The 21,224-nt window shown below is 58.5% G+C and overlaps 2 protein-coding genes across 2 annotated transcripts; one reads left to right on the top strand and one right to left on the bottom strand.

Annotated features, from left to right (window-relative positions):
* Positions 1-4,342: 4,342 nt before the first annotated feature.
* Positions 4,343-12,300, top strand: LOC129527390 (sodium- and chloride-dependent creatine transporter 1-like). Its single transcript, XM_055364447.2, is given in 15 exon segments — positions 4,343-4,504; positions 4,506-4,608; positions 6,134-6,265; positions 7,057-7,306; positions 7,750-7,882; positions 8,819-8,953; positions 9,042-9,145; positions 9,236-9,360; positions 9,679-9,791; positions 9,904-10,041; positions 10,118-10,220; positions 10,307-10,407; positions 10,472-10,639; positions 10,821-10,992; positions 11,975-12,300. Coding segments are annotated over 15 exon segments (2,265 nt in total).
* A 4,121-nt stretch (positions 12,301-16,421) lies between these two features.
* On the bottom strand, positions 16,422-20,255 carry LOC115933460 (B-cell receptor-associated protein 31-like). The gene is made up of 5 exons (XM_031007569.3): positions 19,985-20,255; positions 19,704-19,835; positions 18,698-18,817; positions 17,772-17,872; positions 16,422-16,733 (listed from the first exon to the last, which is right to left on the bottom strand). The coding sequence occupies exons 1-5, from the start codon at positions 20,253-20,255 to the stop codon at positions 16,695-16,697; spliced, it is 663 nt and encodes a 220-aa protein (XP_030863429.1). The 3' UTR covers positions 16,422-16,694.
* Positions 20,256-21,224: the final 969 nt, after the last annotated feature.

Below are 21,224 nucleotides of genomic sequence, written 5' to 3'. Positions count from 1 at the left end.
GTTACAACACTTTCTTGGTCAGCTGTTCCAACAGTATGAGAACCACGGAAGCACAATTATTTTATGGGACTAATTCTTTTCCTACTGGAGACACATTTATTCTTAAGCACCAGGACCTCCAGTCCATCGCAGACTATGATTATGGAGAAGGAAAGAAACATTCTTCAAATTTTCATCATACATGTGGCAAGAGAAACCGATATTTCTGTCCACTGCTTTCTAGACCCAGGTATTGTAGCTCCTGGCCATGGGACACTGTAGTGCTCTCTGTTTTGGGGCATTTAAGCATCCTAGAGAATAGTATTATCCCCAAAATGGCCCTTCTTTATTAAATTTCCTACTATAAAACAGAAGCATAAACTACCTGCTGTTCATCTCACATCAGACTGTGGAGACCTAAGTCAATGTTTCCATTGTTCTGCTGGGGCCTTGTTTCTGGTCAACTGTGAGGGAGAAAGAACTGCTGGATCACAGACTCTTGTTCCCATGATCACATCTCCTGTCCCTTAACTATATCTACATCCCCTTGTGTCAGAACACATTGTGCAGTGTCTCATTCTAGGAATAAGATATTCAGTAACTTGGACAGTGACTCTAGTAGCTTCTCTATGATTAAGAAAAATACATGTGAAGATAAGAGTTAATTTTTCTAAGTATAAATGACTACCTATCAGGTTTGGGCTTTGACTAAATTTTTTAAATTGTCTCCTTATGACTGGTGGGTATCCTTACAGGGTGTAATGATTTTGTTAGACGAATGTGATATCTATCACTATCAGCTCAGGCACTCGGTGAGAGGTGCTGGTCAGTCTGGTTGGCGGTATCTGTGCTCAGTCTTTATTGTACGTTAGGGAATGTGCTGATATAAAGAGAGAGGATGCTATCACTTGTGTGGCAATAATGATTAAACTGCAGAAAATCATCGTACTATGAGGTCTCCATACCCTCCTATGCAGCAGAAGAGATTTCCCTTGCTTTCAGCTGCTGGTTTCCTTACATTAAAATTTATTGCATTTCCTTTTACTGCATATTTTTTTTTAAATTCTAAGATATTGTGTGCTTATTTAATTAAAGTAAGCACCAATAAATTTTAAAATTATCAATTACCTGTATAAGAAACATAAAATGGGTGTGGTGAAGATGCCGAGTAGAGATACCAGAAAACAAAACTAATAAAGAAACACATTGTGTAAGTTTAGAGTTGTCACTGAGCACTGAAACCATGAGGAGCTTGTGTTGACTTTTATATTATTGAAAGTCTATTATATTTGACTTCCAGAAGGCTGATCACACCAGTGAGAAAAATCTGTAGAGTGGTCCACACAGATCAGAAATTAGAAAGTGATAAAATCACAAACTTGCACAACCTGCAGACATTCAGTGTATTCAGCATTCAGCTCTTCCTATTTCTTCAGTAAAATAGATGGGTTACATCTGCCTGGAAAATGGGACAAGTATTTTGTAAGCTGATTCTCCTGGGAAGTTGCTAATGAAATCAGTCAAGTGATGCTCTGACACAGGATTGAGAAGAGGACGTTGACCCCTGGTAGTCGCTGTCATCAACATGGGATGCTCAACGCTGGTGGGTGTCTTTGTTACTGTTTTGTTCACAAGAGATTTTAAGCTGTCATGAGCTGCATGCAGGTGAGTTTTTAAGCCTCAGACGAGGAAAATAACATGACTACACAGTAAATGAGAAAATTGAAGACCTCACTTCATCAACCACATTCCACTGATGAGAACTGTTCACACAGAGAGCCAGGGATGAGCTGGGAAGAGGAAGGGGCTGGGGAAGATCATCCATAGATGGACCCATCCAGCCTGCTTGAACTCCCTGTGGAAGGAGGGTGTAAATGTTTGTCCTCAACTGATAGCGAGTATTTCAAGACCTTCACAAGCTTTCAGAAAAACAGTTTTCATGAACAAGTGCCCATACGTTACTCAGAGATGTACTTGTCATCATTTATCCTTCCTCTCTAGGCAGCACCACAGTAGCATGTTCTCAGAATTCTCCCTGATCCTCTGTGAGTTCCTGGTGCAGGTCCTGGAGGAAAAGCCTGCATGAGGGAGGGAGCCCTTCTCAATTGCAGCCCTGAGGCTGTCCGCAAAGTGCCATCAGCTCTCCTACATCCCTCTCGAGCCTCTGCTCTCTCTCCCTTCCACCCCCACCCCTTGGACAAGCAACATCTGAAAGTCTCCCCTGCCCTTGGCTCCCAGAGCTGTCTGGCCGTGGCCTGCACTCTCCCTCAAAGCGGCCCTCCCCCACGTCACTGTCCTCCCTTCGATGACATCACACACCCACCCTGCGCTCCTGCTGGGCTGAGGCCCTCGGAACCTACTTCACCGGGTCCTCTTCTCTCTTCTCTCAAAGGCCATGGGGTTTGCCTGAGGTCCAGCTGGGTTGGCCCTCTTCACTCTCTCCTGGGTCCTTGAGTGGCCCCGCTTCTTTAGGCCATCTATGAGTCACTTTTCTAATGCCCCTGTCTCCAGACCAGCTTCAGTCAAAGGCTGGGCCACAGAAGACCCTAGTGAGAAACTTCTGATGAGCAGTGTGACCTTGCCACCTCAAGGGTACCCGCCCACCGCCCCTTGTCTAAGCACAGGTGACACCGGCTGTCTCCCCCAACCACACACACCCCTTGAGGCTCCTCCTCCAAGCCTGGGTAGGGACACTGCCCCTCCCTCACCCAGGAAGCTCAATCTGGCTTGGGCCAGAACTGCTTTTCTTCCTAAAGCTGGAGGGATGGCCACGGGCTTAGCTTAACGGGATGAGCCATCTGGGGACTGCAGTGTCCATGATCAGATCAGGGAGTTTGAAGTTGAGGGGGGCACACTTTACCTCCCAGGCCAGGAGAATGACCACTTCCTTCCCCACCCCACTCCCAGGCTACTCTTGCCCTAGAAAATTCTAACCAAGCTGCTCAGCTGGTGGCGGAGAGGCAGCCCAACAAGCTGGCTCTTGCTGGGTAGGCCTGGGGGGTCCTGGGGAGAGGAACACGGGGTGGGTGGGGGACGGGCAGCCAGGACCTCAGGCCTGAGGCCTTGGGGAAGGGTCTGTGCACCCGCCAGGCACCAGGTGGCAGCCTTGCCTTATTCCCGCTCCAGTCCCCTCAAGTCTGAAGCCCCTACCCACTCTCATGCCAGGCAGGGGTGGGGGCCACCGGGGTCATTTACCCGGGCCCCTTCTCTGCCTTGGTGACAAAGTCGAGCCTTGCTCATCAGTCAGGCAGGCTCCCCTCTGGCCACTGTGGAGACACAGAGGCCTGTCACCTGAAGAGCTGGTCCCGGCCTCCAGCTTCCAGGGTAGCCAGGAAGCTCTAGCCCCCAGTGGGCAGCGGTGGACAGAGCTCAAGGAAGGAGCGAGCACCGGGAGGAGACGGCTGCAGCCTGCCAGGAGCGGGGAGAAAGGGATAGAAAGGGAGGCGGAGGGCTGAGGGGGCCCGGGGGACGTCTTCCTAGGGCTGGGAGGGGCAGGCCGGGAAGCCTGGGCCGCACTAGGAGCGGGCGACCCTGGGGCGAGGGGCGGCCCGGAGCCCTGCGGGAGGAGCTGGTGGCCGCCCCAGGTAGCAACCATCCTGCCTCCCGCTGGAGCGGCGTCTCCTCCCCGGGAGGAGGGCAGGGACGAGGTGGGCGGACTGTGACGAGGAGGGCGGGAGGGAGAGGGGGGCCGGCCAGCCGTGGGGGTGGGGCGATAGTGACATCACCCTGGAGTCGGTTTTTAAGTGGCTGCCGGCCGGGAACCGGGAAGAGAGGGACAGTCGGAACGCGGTGGCGAGTCGCTGAGCCCGCCGCGGCCCCGAGAGCGGCTGCAGCCGCCGCCGCCCGGAAGGAGAGGGCGAGGCGCGCCGGAGCCGCCGCTGCCGCCACCGGAGTCTCGGGTGAGCCGCGCAGCCGCCGCTGGCCCCGGCCGGGGCCGGGGGCGCGGGCCACAGGCCCCTCCTCCAGCCGCTGCTTGCAGACTGCGGGCGCCGATATCGCCCGCGCCCCGCTAGGCTGAGCCTAGGGTCGGGCGAGGAGCCGCGGCAGCCGCCACCGCCCGAGCCGCGGGCAAGAGCCTCCGGAACCGCTGCCACCGACGCCCGGCCGGGCCCCGCCGACGCCCGCGCGCCCCCGGGCCCCCGACACACAGGAGATTCTTCAGGCTCACTTTCAAGTGCTTCGTGGACTGCTTCTGACTGCGCCGCCTGTGCCCCGCACCCCGCCGCCCGCCCGCCGCCCAGTCTCCCGGCCCCGGCCGGCCAGCGCCCTCGGGGCCCTCCCCGGTGCCGCCGGTGCCCCGCGCCTGCCGCAGCCCCCCGCAAGGTGCCGCGACCCCGGCCTGGCCGTGAGGCCCGCTGGGGCCATGGCGAAGAAGAGCGCCGAGAACGGCATCTGTAGCGTGTCCAGCGACCAGAAGAAGGGCCCCATCATCGCGCCCGGGCCCGACGGGGCCCCGGCCAAGGGCGACGGCCCCGCGGGCCTGGGGACACCCGGCGGTGGCCTGGCCGTGCCGCCGCGCGAGATAGACCTGGACGCGCCAGATGGACTTCATCATGTCGTGCGTGGGCTTCGCCGTGGGCCTGGGCAACGTGTGGCACTTCCCCTACCTGTGCTACAAGAACGGCGGAGGTGAGCTCCCCCGCACCCCGCGGCCCCCTCCTCCAGCAGGCCGCCGGCCCCCGACCCCCAACCCCCGGAGCCGCCGCGGAGGGGTGAAGTCCGGGCAGCGGTTGGCCCCTGGGCACGCGGGGTCGGGGCCGCCCCTGGTCCACCGCTGCTGCTCGGTGGCTGGGCCGGGCGCCTCCACCCCTCTCGCAGTCATGTGCCTGGCAGGGTGAGGGGCGGGGGCCGGCGATGCCCACGAGGCTGCCCCTCAGACTCCTGGGCTGGGAGGAGCGATTGGCCGCCGAGGTGGGAAAGCAGGCCTGCGCCTTGGGGTCTCCTTGAGGTAAGGAGCCCTGGCTGCCCCTGCGGGTCGGGCACACAAGCGGCACATTGTTTGGGCCCCCCACGTGTGCACACACATGAACACACACACACACAATGGGCCACTCTGTCCCTCTCCCTGCCCTCCCCTCCCCTCACGGCCCTCCCGCCCCTCCCCTCTAGCCCGGGCCTGGAACACTGGGTACCTGAGCCAGGCTTGGGAAGCCTGCGGCCTGGCCCGCCTGGCGCCGCCACTGGACACAGTGCATGCACGTCCCATGCCCGCCCGCCTGCCCGGGCCCAGCTTAGCAAGACCGATGGGTACGCGTGTGTCCTGTGACTACAAAACAGCACTGGGGTTTCTGGAAGCCGAAGTGACCCAGTGATGGGTGGGAAACAGAGGTCCAGAGCAAAGGCCTTTGCCCAAGGTTAGGAGAAGGATGCTGGGACCTGGAGTCAGGCAAGTTGCAGCCAAGCTCGGCCTCTGAGTAGTGGAGCGAGCCCAGCCAGGGCAAGGGTAGGAGGCCCAGAGAGGAGAAGGGGGTAGTGGCACCCAACTCTCCCTGTCCTTTTGCCACCCCCACCCCAGCCTGCTGGCCAGGGCCTGTGTCATGCCCTGCCTATCTCCTGTAGAGCCTGACTACCTGGGCTTGCTAAGGCCGGCCTGGCCCCTCTTCCCGCACCTGTATCCCTCTGTCCTTGCACGTGTCCATCCCACCAGCAGGGGACTGTGACCCACCCGCCCTCTGCCTTGGACCTCACACTTGCAGGCAAGCGTCCAAGTGCAGGACAGTCGCGCTCCCTGCCTTTGGATGAGCCCCTCAGGCCTGATCACCCACCCTTGGCGAACATGCACACAGGGACGTGCCCTCACTGTGCTGCCTGAAACAGGGAATTGTGGCACTAGGGACAGGCTGCGTGTCTGAGCATGTGTGTCCTCCATGGCCATCACCCCAAGTGACCATGGGGGTGGAAGCCCTGTGGGCCTAGCGCCTCTCTGCCACCCAGGGAATAGGGCTTCAATGGCCCAGGGGCTACCATAGCACCTCTTCAACACACTGAACCCAGCCCTTCAAGACCCTACGTGGGGCCTGAGTCAGTGGCCACCCCTACACTGACTCACCCAGTGGGAAGTTGTGATGGGGCCTTTGGAGTCTGGGCTGGCCCACTGGGCCTGGGCAGCCTGGCTGGGGGCCACCCTGAGTCCACCCTGTGCCTCCACCCCCAGGTGTGTTCCTTATTCCCTGCATCCTGATAGCCCTGGTCAGAGGAATCCCCATTTTCTTCTTGGAAATCTCGCTGGGCCAGTTCATGAAGGCCGGCAGCATCAATGTCTGGAACGTCTGTCCCCTGTTCAAAGGTGAGCAGCCCTTGGCCAGCCTCAGGGACTGCCCCCTTTTCCCAGCTGGCTCCCACTTGAGAAATCTTTTCCTGTCCTGAGCACCAGGCCTGGGGCCACGTGATGGCATCCCAGTCTCGAGGGGGGAGCCTGGAGGAGATGTTCAGGCCGCACAGTGAACTTGGGGAAGCAGGGACTAGAGGGGGCATAGGCAGCTTCACAAGGCAAGGACAGGCCAGGCATAGCCGGGCTGGGGATGGGACCTGCCCAGCACACTTGGCTCTCTAGGTAGGTCCTACTATTACTGTCCCCAAGGACGCTGGGGCACAGATAGGTGGAGTGACGTACTGAGGTTGCCCACTACGGGGGCAACTGTCTCCAACAGTACCTCAGGCTACTAGAAACTCCCCCCCTCTCCACCACCACCACCACCAGCTGCTGAGGACTGGAGTTACTGGGTGGCCAGGTGGAGGCTTGGACCTCCTGGAACCGCCATGGTGGCAGTGGGACCCACAGAAGGGGCCAGGTGTGTAAGGCTGGAGACTCAACAGCACTTGGTCAGATGGGGACAGGAGGAGAGGGGCTCGCTCTGCCTTGGGTCTAGGGGGCGGCTGGAGGAGAGGAGAGAGGCTGGGGAGTCAGCCCAGTGTTGGGGCTCACACAAGGGGGAGTCCAGGGGAGTCAGGAGCACCACAAACAAGGCTCCAGAAGGACAGACGGTGGGAGCACTGCCAGCCTGGGTGGGGAGATAAAGGGGTGGCAGGGTAGGTGGCCAGGAAAGAATCTACATGGCAAGGACTTCCCGGCCCCAGGCCTGGGCTATGCCTCCATGATGATCATCTTCTACTGCAACACCTACTACATCATGGTGCTGGCCTGGGGCTTCTATTACCTGGTCAAGTCCTTTACCACCACGCTGCCCTGGGCCACATGTGGCCACACCTGGAACACTCCCGACTGTGTGGAGATCTTCCGCCATGAAGACTGTGCCAGTGCCAGCCTGGCCAACCTCACCTGTGACCAGCTTGCTGACCGCCGGCCCCCTGTCATCGAGTTCTGGGAGTGAGTCCAGCACCTCTGGGCCAAGCCCATCCCATCCCCCAGGTCTCCCTCATGTTGCCCGGCTCCAGGGGAATGGCCCTGAGAGGGGACCAGGGTGTTTCTTGGCAGTCCCTCCTGGACCCTGCCTGCCCTTGTCTGCCCTCGGAGAGTCCTGGGGCCAGCCCCAGGGGCTGCACCAGGTCAGCCTCGCTCCTGGGTTCGGCAGCCAATCACTGTCCTGGTCATTCCCACCTGATGGGGGAGCTGGGGCTGCATGTGGGGTGGGATGGGAGTGGCCTCCCAAAGGCCAGGGGCTCGTGGGCTCCAGGCCCAGCCCAGATGGACAAGAGGGCCTGCTGAACCCTGGGCTGTGGGAGAGAAGGGAGCCACGGCTCCTGGGGGTGGACCCTGTGGCTCCATCCTCTACTGGCACAGTCCTCATGGGACCTCCCTCCCTCCCCTAGGAACAAAGTCTTGAGGCTGTCTGGGGGACTGGAGGTGCCAGGGGCCCTCAACTGGGAGGTGACCCTTTGTCTGCTGGCCTGCTGGGTGCTGGTCTACTTCTGTGTCTGAAAGGGGGTCAAATCCATGGGAAAGGTACCACTAGAGGCATGCAGTGGGGAGTGTGGCTCAGCCCTGGGAGCTGGATGTCTGTGCCAGGCACACCCGTGGCAACGGGAGGTGACCAGACAGAGTCTAGCCCCAAGGAAGGGGGAGGTACTGAAAGCCAAGCAACACTCCCCATCCTGCAAATCCAGGGCCCAGCAGCCTTTGCTCCTGTGGGGAGAGGCCCCAGCAGGCACTGTCCCTTCCCTGTGCCCATCACCCCCACCGGTGCCCTCCTGCCAGTCTCTGACTCTTGTGACAGTCTGATGGACCTGGTCTGGCCATCTATTACCTGCCTATCTTGCCTTGGGGACACAGAGCAGAGTCTGGCCACATCCCTTGGGGGCTCCTGGTCAGGCTGGGGAGTCACCTGAACAAAGAAGACAATGTCCAGAGCTGTGGGACATGGCCAGCTCCCTAGGGGACAAGGTCCCCAGAGCAGCATGTGGGAAGAGGGGGCAGACAGTGTGGCAGCCGCGTCTTGCCTGCCTCTGCCTGGCCCAGTTACACTCTCCACCTGCTCAGCCCCAGCCTCTCTCCAGAAGAGGAGGGGGACCCGGCCCCGATCCAATATCCTGCTCCCTGCCTGGGCCTCCCACATGTGCACTGCCCACACACTCACACAGCTCTCACTCCCCACATGCTCCACGCCTCCTGTCCCCACTGAAGAGAGCTCCCAGAGGCTCGCCTGCTCCCCACTGACACGCGTCCCTGCAGACAAATGAGGCACCCAGAGAGCTTCCCCACTGCACTTTCCAGGGCTGCCGGGGCCCAGCCTTGCCCCTAGCTTCCTCTGGCGGGAGCCATGGCTCGGAGGAGAATGGGGACCTCTGAACATACCTGCCCGCAAGGGGGACCGGAGGTGCTCAGAGTGGGCTTGTGAGGGAGGTGGTGCCGCAGCCCCCACTGAGCAGCCTGGCCCCCCAGATCGTGTACTTCACTGCTACATTCCCCTACATGGTCCTGGTCATGCTGCTGGTGCTTGGAGTGCTGCTGCCTGGCGCCCTGGATGGCATCATTTACTATCTCAAGCCTGACTGGTCAAAGCTGGGGTCCCCTCAGGTGAGGTGGAGGTGGGGAGGCTGCAGCAGGGCATTGGGGTGGGAGCCCTGCAGGCCCCTCATGCCTGCGCTCTCCGGCCCTCCTCTAGGTATGGATAGATGTGGGGACCCAGATTTTCTTTTCTTATGCCATTGGCCTGGGGGCCCTCACAGCCCTGGGCAGCTACAACCGCTTCGACAACAACTGCTACAAGTAAGCACTGCTGCCCTGCCACCCGTGCCCCGTCCCGCCCTGCCCTGCCCAGCAGCCTAACCCATCCACTCTGGCCCCTCCACCCCTCTGGGATGCCATCATCCTGGCTCTCATCAACAGTGGGACCAGCTTCTTTGCTGGCTTCGTGGTCTTCTCTATCCTGGGCTTCATGGCTGCAGAGCAGGGCATGCACATTTCCAAGGTGGCAGAGTCAGGTAGGGCCCTACCCCCAGCCCCGCCTCCAGAGCAGCAACGGCCACCCAGATGCATGATGTACAACAACACGCAATAGAAATGCTGAAAAGTGACGAGGATTCAAACAGAACTTGTCAGATTGTGGGCCTGTGAGGGCAGGTCCTGGGATTTGTCAATGTTGACAGAGACAGGACCTCCCAGCCCCTGCTGCACGACCCAGGGTTGACAGCAACTCAGAGGCAGGTGTGGGCATGGGCGTGAGTGTTGCAGGCAGGGCTCAGGGTGCGCGTAGGGCAGGACATCGGCTGCAAGGTCTAGAGCCTGCACCTTTCCCACAGGGCCGGGCCTGGCCTTCATCGCCTACCCACAGGCTGTCACACTGATGCCAGTGGCCCCACTCTGGGCTGCCCTGTTCTTCTTCATGCTGTTGCTGCTTGATCTCGACAGCCAGGTTTGCATGGGGCCCTGGGACAGGGAGCCAGGAGGGGGGCGGAATGAGGGCTGCAGGCAAGGAAAGGGGTGGAGGGTGGTGCGGGGCTCGGCCTGAGCTGGCCTGGCCACAGTTTGTAGGTGTGGAGGGCTTCATCACCAGCCTCCTCGACCTCCTCCCAGCCTCCTACTACTTCTGTTTCCAAAGGGAGATATCTGTGGCCCTCTGTTGTGCCCTCCGCTTTGTCATTGATCTCTCCATGGTGACTGATGTGAGTGGGGTGGGGGGTCTGCCTGTGACCTCTGGTGGCCGTCCGCCATCCTCCCTGACTGGGCTCTGTCCCCCAGGGTGGGATGTATGTCTTCCAGCTGTTTGACTACTACTCGGCCAGCGGCACCACCCTGCTCTGGCAGGCCTTTTGGGAGTGCGTGGTGGTGGCCTGTGTGTACAGTAGGTCATGGCTGAGGGCTGGGCTGGGGCACGGTGGTGGGGAAGGCAGGTCTCCAGCTTGGCCCTCCCGCCTTGCCTTGCCACAGGAGCTGACCGCTTCACGGACGACATTGCCTGTATGATCGGGTACCGACCTTGCCCCTGGATGAAATGGTGCTGGTCCTTCTTCACCCCGCTGGTCTGCATGGTAAGGGCTGGGGGAGGTGGGGCAGGGTAGGGGGCCCCATTAACCACGGCATTCTGGTCTGTAGGTCATCTTCATCTTCAACGTTGTGTACTACGAGCCGCTGGTCTACAACACCTACGTGTACCCGGGGTGGGGTGAGGCCATGAGCTGGGCCTTCGTGCTGTCCTCCATGCTGTGCATGCCACTGCACCTCCTGGGCTGCCTCCTCAGGGCCAAGGGCACCATGGCTGAGGTAAGGCTCCCTCCCGGCCTGCCCTCCCCTCCCCTGCTGTGAACATTCAACCCAGCCTGCTTCCTAGCCAAGGAGTGGCCCTGACTAGGATGGCAGGCAGCGGGAGCTGGAGAGAGGCAGAGGAAGTCACCGTGGGGATGAGCAGGTGACCCTGGGGGCTTCAACATGTCCTCTCCTGCAGTGCTAGCAGCACCTGACCCAGCCCATCTGGGGCCTCCACCACTTGGAGTACCGAGCTCAGGATGCAGATGTCAGGGGCCTGACCACCCTGACCCCAGTGTCCAAGAGCAGCAAGGTCGTCGTGGTGGAGAGTGTCATGGGACAGCTCAGCTCACATCACCAGTTCACCTCTGGTAGCCATAGCAGCCCCTGCTTCAGCCCCACCCCACCCCTCCAGGGGGCGTGCCTTTCCCTGACACTTTTGGGGTCTGCCTGGGAGAGGAGGGGAGAAAGTACTATGAGTGCTCACTAAAACAACTTTTTCCATTTTTAATAAAACGCCAAAAATATCACAACCCACCAAAAATAGATGCCTCTCCCCCTCCAGTCCTAGCCCAGCTGGTCCTAGGCCCCGCCTAGTGCCCCACCCCCACCCACAGTGCAGCACTCCTCCTGCCCCTGCCATGCCCACCCCCTGCCCACCTCTCCAGGCTCTGCTCTGTAGCACACCCTTGGGTGACCCCTCACCCCAGAAACAGCAGTGGCAGCTTGGGAAACGTGAGGAAGGGAAGGAGGGAGAGACGGGAGGGAGGAGAGAGAGGAGAAGGGAGGCAAGGGAGGGGCAGCAGAACCAAGACAAATATTTCAGCTGGGCTATACCCCTCTCCCCATCCCTGTTATAGAAGCTTAGAGAGCCAGCCAGCAGTGGAACCTTCTGGTTCCTGCGCCAATCACCACCAATATCAATTGTGTGAGCTTGGGTGCGAGTGCATGCGTGCGTGAGTACGTAGAGTATATATAGATATCTATCTCTTAGCAAAGGTGAATACCAGATGTAAATGGTGCCTCTGGGCAAAGGAGGCTTGTATTTTGCACATTTTATAAAAACTTGAGAGAATGAGATTTCTGCTTGTATATTTCTAAAAAGAGGAAGGAGCCCAAACCATCCTCTCCTTACCACTCCCATCCCTGTGAGCCCTACATTTCCCCTCTGCCCCTAGCCTAGGAGTGTGAATTTATAGATCTAACTTTCAGAGGCAAAACAAAAGCTTCGAGCTGTTGCGTGTGCGAGTCTGTTGTGTGGATGTGTGTGTGTGATCCCCAGACCCAGAATGGATTGGAAAAGTGCATGGTGGGGGCCTCGGGGCTGTCCCCACGCTGTCCCTTTGCCCACAGGTCTGTGGGGCAAGAGGCTGCAATATTCCATCCTGGGTGTCTGGGCTGCTAACCTGGCCTGCTCAGGCTTCCCACCCTGTGCCCTGGGCTGGGCACACCCCCGGGAAGGGACCCCGGACACGGCTCCCACATCCAGGCTCAAGGCGGATGCACTTCCTGCACCTCCAGTCTTCTGTGTAGCGGCTTTAACCCACGTATGTCTGTCACGTCCAGTCCCGAGACAGCTGAGTGACCCCAAGAAAGGCTTCCCTGACACCCGGACAGAGGCTGGAGGGCTGGGGCTGGGTGAGGGTGGTGGGCCTGCGGGGACATTGTTACTGTGCTAAAAAGCCACTGCAAACATAGCAATAAAAACCTGTCATTTTCCAAAGGAGGCCTCTGCTTCTGCCTCTGCTGCTCTAAGGGGTCGAGGTGCAGGAAGTAGGGGAACCTCCTCCAGCTGGAGCTGCTGCGGTGGGCAAGGCTCTACTCTGGAGGCCTCTGAGGCCGGCACCCTTCTGGGGACTGGAAAGGGAGCAGGGAAGGCAGCAGCCCAGGGAAAACCTTGTCCCCCTGGAGCCGAGGCACCTGGGGAGAGCAGGACGAGAGAGCTGGAGAGCAGCCACACCCGCGGGGAAGGGTGGGTGTAAAGCCATGGGTGCTGAAATTTTCAAAATGTTACCCCAAGAATTTGTCACTGAACAGCCTTGTGTCACTTGGGCCAGGCTGATAGCAGCAGAGGGGATAACTCTTTGCATCAGGGATCAATTTTGAAGGTGAAGCCAATAGGGGTTGTGCATGACCAGGATGCAGGGCTCAAAGAGGAGTTAAGGACAACAGATTTGGCCTGAGCAAGAGGAAAGATAGAGCTGCCAGGTCCTGCAATGGGGAGGCAAGGAGAGAATGGTCTGGAGTCAGCCTTGGGTGTGTCATGCAGGAAGTGTCATCCAAGTGGAGCTGTCTAGTTGGCAGGTGGACACAGGAGTTCCAGAAAGTACTGGAGATGGAACTTTGCAAGTTCTTACCACATAGAGATGACACTGAAAGCCCTGAGCCTGGGTGAGCTCACAGGGACGCCGCAAGTCCTGGGACACAATGAGAGAGGCAGAGGGAAGATGCGGCAGCAATGGGGGAGGATGCCTGAGAGCTCCTGGTGGGGTCCTGCAACCTGAGCCAGTGAGGACCCCTCACAGGTCAGGGAGGAGCAGTGGCTGGCTCCATCTGTCCAGTGCTGCTGCTGCTGCTGCTGCTGGTGAAGGACAGTGACCTGCAAATGCTCACTGAGTCTGGCAAGGGTCACAGGGGCCTGGTGAGGGTGGCTTGCATGAGGGGTTGCGTGTGAAAGGCTGGTTGGTGTGCGATTGAGAAAAGCAGTGGCGGCAGCCCAGTGTCATCTGCAGACGAAGGGAGAGACAACAACGTAGTTTACCCAGACAAGGAAATATGAGCTGGCCTGGAAAGGGAAGGCACTCCAACACAGGACACAACATGGCTGACCCCTGGAGGGCATTTCTGTGAAATGAGCGATCATAAAGAGACACTTGCTATAGGGTTCTGCTCCTGTGAGAGAGACAGGGCCTTACATGAGAGGAGGGAGATCCACAGAGACAGAGGGCAAGGGTGGGTGCCAGGGGCTGGGGACAGGGTGGGGAGTGTTGAGTGGGAACAGAGTGTCAGTTTGAGAAAATAAATTCTAGAGGTGGACGGAAGTGGTGGCTGCGCAACACTATGACTGCACTTAATGCCACTGAATTGCACACTTAACGATGGTGAAAATGGCTCATTACATATACATTGATGACACTATATATATGTGTGATATATATGCGTTTTACCATGAGAAGAGACGGAGAGGAATTGAAGACAGTGAGTACAGACAGGTCCTTCAAGGGGCAGGACCCGTGCACAAGATGAGCATGTGGCACCCCACCCTGAAAGGGCTGGGCACCATGGCAGGGCACAGCAGGCAATGCAGTGGGTGGCTCAGGCAAGCACAGAGAGCATCAGGGATCGGAGCCTGTGAAGGGGGAGCAGGTGACCCCTCAGAGCAAAGTGACAGCTTGTGCTGCTCCCTTTGCGTCCTGCCCAGGACTGCTATCGTGCTATGGGAGAACCCTCAGAGGCCCTGCTCCTCAGCAGGCAGCACCCCCTATGGAGGGGCTTTACCCCTAAACTTCTGGAGCCAGGAGAGGGACCTGGCTTAGAATACGGCCAACCAAGAGCCTGGGTGAGAAATACATGGACCAGACAGGGAGCAGAGAAAGGAGTGGCAGTGCAGTCCCACCCTAGCTCAGCTGGGGGCTCTGGAGCCTGTCCTGCGGTCCCTGGCCCCCATCTCTTCGGCAACCACTGTTTCTAGTTTTCTTTTTCTCCCCGAGAAGCCTGTCCTCTCAACCATGCCTGAGCCTTCAAGAACCCCACCTGGCTGTCAGCTCCCAGATCTCCAGCCTGGCCCTCCTTAGCTGCAAAGGTGCTTCCCAACGTCGGCAAGACATCTCCCCAGGGTGCCCCAGGCCTTCACACAGCCCCTGTCCCCAACCGACTCCAACTGTCCTGCAGCCCACGGTCACCCTCAGGACCCCTGAGCTCAGGCCAACTGCTTTATACACAGTCAGCCAGGTCTCTGCCTGGATGACAATCACCCTCTGCTAATTGTTCTCCACACCTCCAGGCCAAATGCCCTCCAAGCCACCTCATGCACCACAATGACACCAAACACACAGAAAAAAGACATTGAAAAAAGGAAACTTCACAGAAGCATGTCATTTAAAGTGGGTTCTGAAATGGAGACACCATTACCTCAGGACTTAGCTCCCGCATGAGGGGTTAGGACACAGAGATCAACAAGCAGCAGGCTTTGCCCTCAGGCAGCTCACAGTCTAGTGGAAGATGGGTAAGAAAACAGATCAGGATGCCCACGGGTGCAGATGCCCTGGAACAGAAGCTGATCCAGGAAAGCGCGAGCCTGCAGGCCGCCCTCCAGTCTAGGCTGGGCAAGCACCTCAATTTTCGTCTCTAAGAGCCTGTGCCCACATCCCCTGCTCCAATGTTGTTCCATCACTCCACTAGAAAGGGCGCTCCAGAAGCTGGCCTCATGCAGCTTTCTGTCTGCTGCTAGCCTAGGCAGAACAGCAGAAGAAGCCATCAGGGCTGGTGAGGGAAGCACCCGTTTGGACTTTAGCCTTTCAAAGCTCAGAGAAGGGTGACCTCAGGGAGGCCCAAGGTAGCCGAGAACACTTCCTGGAGTAGTGGTATCAGCCTTCGGCCTTGGCACAGCAACCAGAGGGTATTGCCCACGTGTCCCCTACTCCCTCAGACACCACCTCTCAGACCGCCTGGAAAGGGACAGAACTTGTCATGAGGCGGCTGTGCTCTGAGCACAAGGGAAGGGCGACAGGATGCTAGAGAAGGGAACCACTGGCCTGGGCCTGGACAGGGCAGGCAGAAGCAAGCATGCACAGCAGGCCATCAGCTACCCTGCCAGCATCAACATCCTTCAGGGGTCCCCCCAGTTCCAGGAGGCACACCTCTAACCTGCTCCCCTGACCCTTCCGCCCAGTCCTCATGCAGACACCAGGCATGGCAGAGGCCCTGCAGGGTGGGAGCACTGTGCTGCAGGCGGGGACTGCCTTCCTCATGTGCTACTGGAGAGCAGCACAGTGCAGGGGCCTGGGCACTGGTGCCAGGCAGGAAGCCCCGGTTCTGGCCTGGCTTGCTGTGGGCCTGGAAGACACAGCTTTGAGGGAGCCACGGGAGGGACGCCCTGGAGCCAGCACCAGCACAGCGCTCTGGTGGCAGGCACACACCCAGCACGTTCTCAGGGCCAAGGGCCCCAGCCCCTTTCTGCTTAGCTCTGCCCTGGGCCAGCTCCAGATCACTGCCAAGGACAAGTCTCCTCTCCCAGCTGGCATTAGTCAGAGGTCATCCTGCAAACCTTCAGGAGGGGGTGGGGCAGGGAGTGACTAGTGGCATTCTGCCACGTTCTGTCTGTCCCAAATGTGACGAACAGGAACCCAGAGAAGGCAAGCGAGTCCTCTACCCAGAAGCCCTGCCGGTTTACTGAGCCTCCCAAGCTGCCCACACCCAGGGAGGCAGACAGGACACACACTCGGTCGGTGGCCCTGAAGCGAGGCCTGGCCCAGCCCGGGGAACAGGAGAACAGAGAGGGCAGGGCCTTCGAGAACAGGTGTGAGCCTGGCCTTCAGTGGGGGAAACAGGTTGAAGGCCTGTGGCCCCTTGGGGGCTCCAGGCAGGAGAGAAAGCAGAGCCCTCTCCATGGCCACAGTCACACACCGCACCACATACACACCATGACAACTTTTATTGTCCTCAAGAGAAACTCCAGTCCACCTGCTCCACCCACCCTCCTGCGGGACCAAAGAAAACACCCAGAGGGCAAAACAAAAAGGGGCTCAAATCAACAGGAAGTCAGCCCCACTGCAAACCAGACTACAATTAACTCGTGCCCTCCACGCTCAGGCATGAAAGCCAGGGCTGTGCCAGGCCTGGCCAGGCCAAGCAGGATGACAGCAAACGCATTCTGAACGTGTAGCAATCAGGTACCCTGTAATGTGCTTGGAGAGTGTGGACAAGGGCCGAGATGACGAGCTATGAGCTGTGGAAGGGAATGGGGGAAGCAAAGGGCACAAACAGAAGTACTGGAGGGAGAGGCTGGGCTCTCAGGAAGCAGCAGGCACGTGCCAGGTGGAAGCCAGCTGCAGGCAGGGGAGGAAGGAGGCCCTTACTCTTTCTTCTTGTCCATGGGACCATCTACTGTAGCCTGGAAAGGGACAGAAATCCCACAGCAGTAGGTTGGCCAGGTCCACTCCTCCCCTGCCACCTCCAGCCCCAAGCCCCAGAGGTCCAGCTCGGTTCCCCTCTCTCCTAATGAGAGCTATTCAAGTGAGCAAGGGGCCCCCTCCCCGGCTGCACCCAAAGGCCTGCCAGGGTGGGAGCATCAGCCCTGGCCCATGCTCTAAGGAAAGCCCTGGACCTAACGCCAGCCAGGGAGGACTGCCAGGACCTCACTGGGGGCTGAGTCCTGGCTGCAGGGAACAGCAAGGTATCCAGTACTCTTCAAGACCTGATCAGGCCCTTCCCAACTCTGCACACCTTTGACAGGTGCCCTCGAAGCCCAAGTCCCGTCTGCCAAGCCTGCCCTATACAGAGGGCATGGGTGCCCTCTTTGAGGCTGGACCCTTCCTCCCCACCCACTGTGGTGCCCAAACTTGGGCCACCAAGCACTGAGGCCAGCTGTCCAAAGTTAGGAGTATTTATGTGGCCCTCACTCCCAACGTCAAGACCACCTGGCTTCCAAATGCGGCCTGGTGCACCCAAGCTAGTCTGAGGACTAGGATCAGGCCTAGGGCAGCAGGTGATGGCCACAACTAGTGCCTGCTAGGGGAGGTGCCTTTTTGACACCTTGTGCCCTTACTTGCCCAGGGATCTTTGCCCTATGTCACCCCCCAGCACTCTAGGAAAGAAGGCCAGCAGTGGGTCCCAGAGTTTCACCTTCTTCTTTGTTCTTGACTAGGCCCCAAACTTTGGAATGAGCCTGAGCACGAAGGTAGGAAGGCTTAGAGCCTAGTGAGCCAGTGCCACTCCTGAGGGCCGCCTCGGCAAGTGCCTACATCTGCTGCCAGGCCACCCCTCTCCTGCCCGGTGAATGGTCCCACTCGGTAGGGCAGATGTGGCCAGGGGGAGTGGGGGAGAGGGCAGCCGGCCCCTGGGCCCCTGGAAGGTTCCCTTCCCACCTGCAGGGGCTGCCTCATCCTGCTCTGCTTTCCTGCCCTGGGTGCAGCGATACGTGAGGGCTGACCTGCAGCTTTGCGTGCTCCTCCAGCAAGCAGTCGTACTCCTTGGTGAGGCCCTCAGACTGCTTCCGCATGGCCAGAACCTGGTTTTCAGCTTTCTCTAGTTCTTGAAATGATGTAAATGACCAAGAAAACAGAAATGAAAAGACAGGAATCGGGGCTAAAAACCCAACTTCTACAGGCACCAGAAACTGGCCCAAATCTATCTCAAACGAGGTTATACAGGAGCCTACTTCTCAAAATAAAGCCCCTCTGCTTTTGCAGGCCCCCAAAGTAGAGGGAAAGGCTGACAATAAAGCTCAAGATAAAGCAAAAGAAATACAGAGGACATCCCCCAGTCCCTTTAATGGAGGGGAACTCTAGTGGCTCTCGGCAAGGGTAACCTCCAGGGAGGCTGAGAGTGGGAGACAGGGAGCAAGATCCCAGCCTGAAAGCGAGACCCAATGACAACCATGCCTTGCAGACAGCAGCAGCAGGCAAGGCCTGTGGTATTGTGGGAAAATGCCCCAGACTTAAGTCTATGCGTGGAAGACCAAAGACAGGCAGGCTGCATGGGAGCTTCCCACTCCCCTCCTGAACACCACTCCCACACTCCCCTCATTCTAAGCTCCCAGGAATGCTGGGGCTACCGTGCCACACTCTGGATGGGAAAGCCCCAGTGTGCACTGCTCTAGTGCAGGGCAATCGAGGCCCACCAACTGCAGCCTGGTTCCTCCTGAGCCCCATTCAAACCACTTAGCCTCACTGGCCTGCCAGCTAAGCATGGCTGCATTGGGGTTGGAGGCATAGGGTGCTATTTGTTTGTTTTCACGCAGCCCTCGAGCATGCGTGCAAGGCTTGTTACTAATACTTTGGCACAAAATGGGCAGCAGCGGGCAGAGGACGCTCCTCTGGACTTCCCTGCGGGGAAGGACATGAGGTCAAGCCTCACTTTGCTTAGTGCTGGCCAGCTCGTCCTTTAGCTTCCGCAGCTCAGCCTTCAGGCTCCTGTTCTCTTCCTCCAACTTCACCTCAGCATTCCCGACATCCAACTTGCCTCCATCAACAGCAGCTCATTGTGAAAAGTGCCAAAGGCCAGGGTTACTCAGGAGGGAGGGAGGGAGAGGTTCCAGCCCCATCCTCCCCACCGAGCTGCGGTTCCTCAAGCTGCCCTGGCCACTCGCCCCTTCAGAAATGTCAACGCGGAACAGAGCCACCACTTGCTCCCAGCTCCTAGGCAAAGGCCAGGGCGTGGCTGCCTGCCGAGGGGAAGAGAAGCGCCAATGGGGCCACCTGCTGCAGCTCGCCGGGCACGCCTTGCCTGCCCTGGCCCCTGGCCCTGCCTCCTTCCCGAGCAGCAGGGCTCAGCAGCTCCATGGTGCTCACCAACCCCTCCGCGGATGGCAGTGCCTTGTGCTCTCTACACAGTGCCGCTCACTGCACTCAGGAGCCCCCAGTCGGCCTGGCCAGCTCTATCCCACCTCTGCATCCACATCCCTCCGAGCTTGCCTTGCAGCTCACCTCCTGACAGGACTTCTAAGACTGGCCAACTACCCTGCCCCCACCTCCTCTCCAGCACTGAGGGATGCCACAGACCTCGAGTTCCAGAGGGGGTGCGGCAATCTTGCAGGGAACAAGGGCCTACCTGAGGGCTTTTGGTTCACAGCAGAGGGCCTGGCTCACTGAGGGGCCATTTTTCTCAGGGAAGGGTCTGACTGGAAGCAATGGATGGAAACGTGAGCAGCAACACCCTCCTCCTCACCAGGACCCCCACACACAGACGCCTCCAGCAGGCATACTCTCCCCACTGAGGACTTCCCCTCTGCGCCTCTACCCAACTCTGGCTTTTCAGGCACATTTCCCAGGGTGATAGGCTAGCAGTGGCCACTGAGGCCCTAAAGAATATGGCTCCTGCAGTATAACACCAGGACGCCCCATGGTGGGTCGAGAAACTGGACTCACCTTCTTGAGCTGGTCATTCTCCATGTACTTCTTGGCCGCCTCACTACCACTCTCCACCTGCTTTTTAAAGGCTTCATTGGAGGCGAGCAGTGTGGCCTGCTGTGAGATGAGAGTCACCAGGCGTCTAAGCAGGCGTGATTATTTACAAAAAGAAGGGAGAAGTGAGAAAAAGAGCATGAAGGGCTGGCAGGAGCACCTCCTGGTTGCTCCCACTCAACACCTGGCTCCAGCCTGGACCTGCCCTCTTGCCAAGGCAGCCGAGCGAGAAGCCGCCAACCTGGTGCTGGCAGCGTGAGGGAAAAGGTGGAGCCCAGGAGCTGTCCTCTGCCGCTGTGCCCAACGGCCACCATCAGCTCTGGGAGGGGCTGGAAGCAGGAGCCTGGGGGCTGAGAAGAGCCTCGATACAGCATGAGGTCCCAGAACGTGGCACCTTCCTTGTCAGGGCCTAGACGTGCCAGACAAGCCACAGCATCACCTTCCTCCCTGCAAGGCTGGGCTTGCCTTGGTAAGCTAATCAATCCGAGCACTTCCAACACGCCAGGCCGCATCCTCACATCTACCTGATGAGGAAGTTCCTATCACTGCCCCAGCTTATAGAGAAGGAAACTGAAGTTCAGCAGCATAAATCAATGTACCCAAGGCCAAAAACCAGAAACAGACATGGCTGGAATTCCAAATTATGTCTGCCTGACTCCAGAACCTGAGCTCAGAACCACTCTACTCTCTAAACTAACAGGGAACGGCTCCCAGGTCCCAACGTAAGATAGAACTCTCTTCTCTGGCCAGCCTCCTTCCCAACCCATCATTCAGGCTGCACTGGAACACATCCGTTATGTAACAGCACCCCAAATGAGGTCTTCTTGGGCTGGAGGGTGTACAGGAATCAGGACACAGGCACAGGCTGCCTATCTGAAGAAGCCAGGAGAGACAGGCAAACACATGGCAGCTGGAGGCAGATGCTAGTCCCCAAACAGAGATTGGAATGGCCACTTCATTTCCCTTGGTTCACCCTTGCCCCGAGATGTTAGCTGGCAGGAAGAGAGGAGGGAAGGACTCTTTCAAACAGTCAAAACAAGGCAGGGGTTCCTTTCTCACACACCTCAGAAGGCAAGGGTCACACAGGGCCTGGGGGAAGGAAGAGACAAATCCGCTTAGTCCAGGGTGCTTCAACAACAGCTTACTCAGAAGAGTTGAAGTGGCCTCCTGCCCCAGCCAGGCCTTCACACTTCGCAGCCTCTGCTCATGGCCAGGGGCAGCCCGGAAGGGCTGGAGAAAGTAGAGAGCAGACAAGGTGAGCTACCTCCCTGGCCCAAGCCATGGCTGTCCAGGGCCTCAGAAGAGCGCCTTTCGAGATGTACTCAGGACAGAAAGTACCCACCCAGGCCAGGAGACACCCCTGAGGTTCCCGGTTTGGGGAGAGGCTCCCAGGGGCCCCTGGCAGCACCAGGAGAGCCAGGCCATTGATTCCTGGCAGAGAAGGAGAGTTTCCAGTGACATGTGCTTTCTAAAATTAGCGG

This window comes from Gorilla gorilla, chromosome 18 (genome assembly GCF_029281585.2).
Source record: "Gorilla gorilla gorilla isolate KB3781 chromosome 18, NHGRI_mGorGor1-v2.1_pri, whole genome shotgun sequence".
NCBI classification, from domain to species: domain Eukaryota; kingdom Metazoa; phylum Chordata; class Mammalia; order Primates; family Hominidae; genus Gorilla; species Gorilla gorilla.
This window is presented reverse-complemented; position numbering and strand designations above follow the sequence as displayed.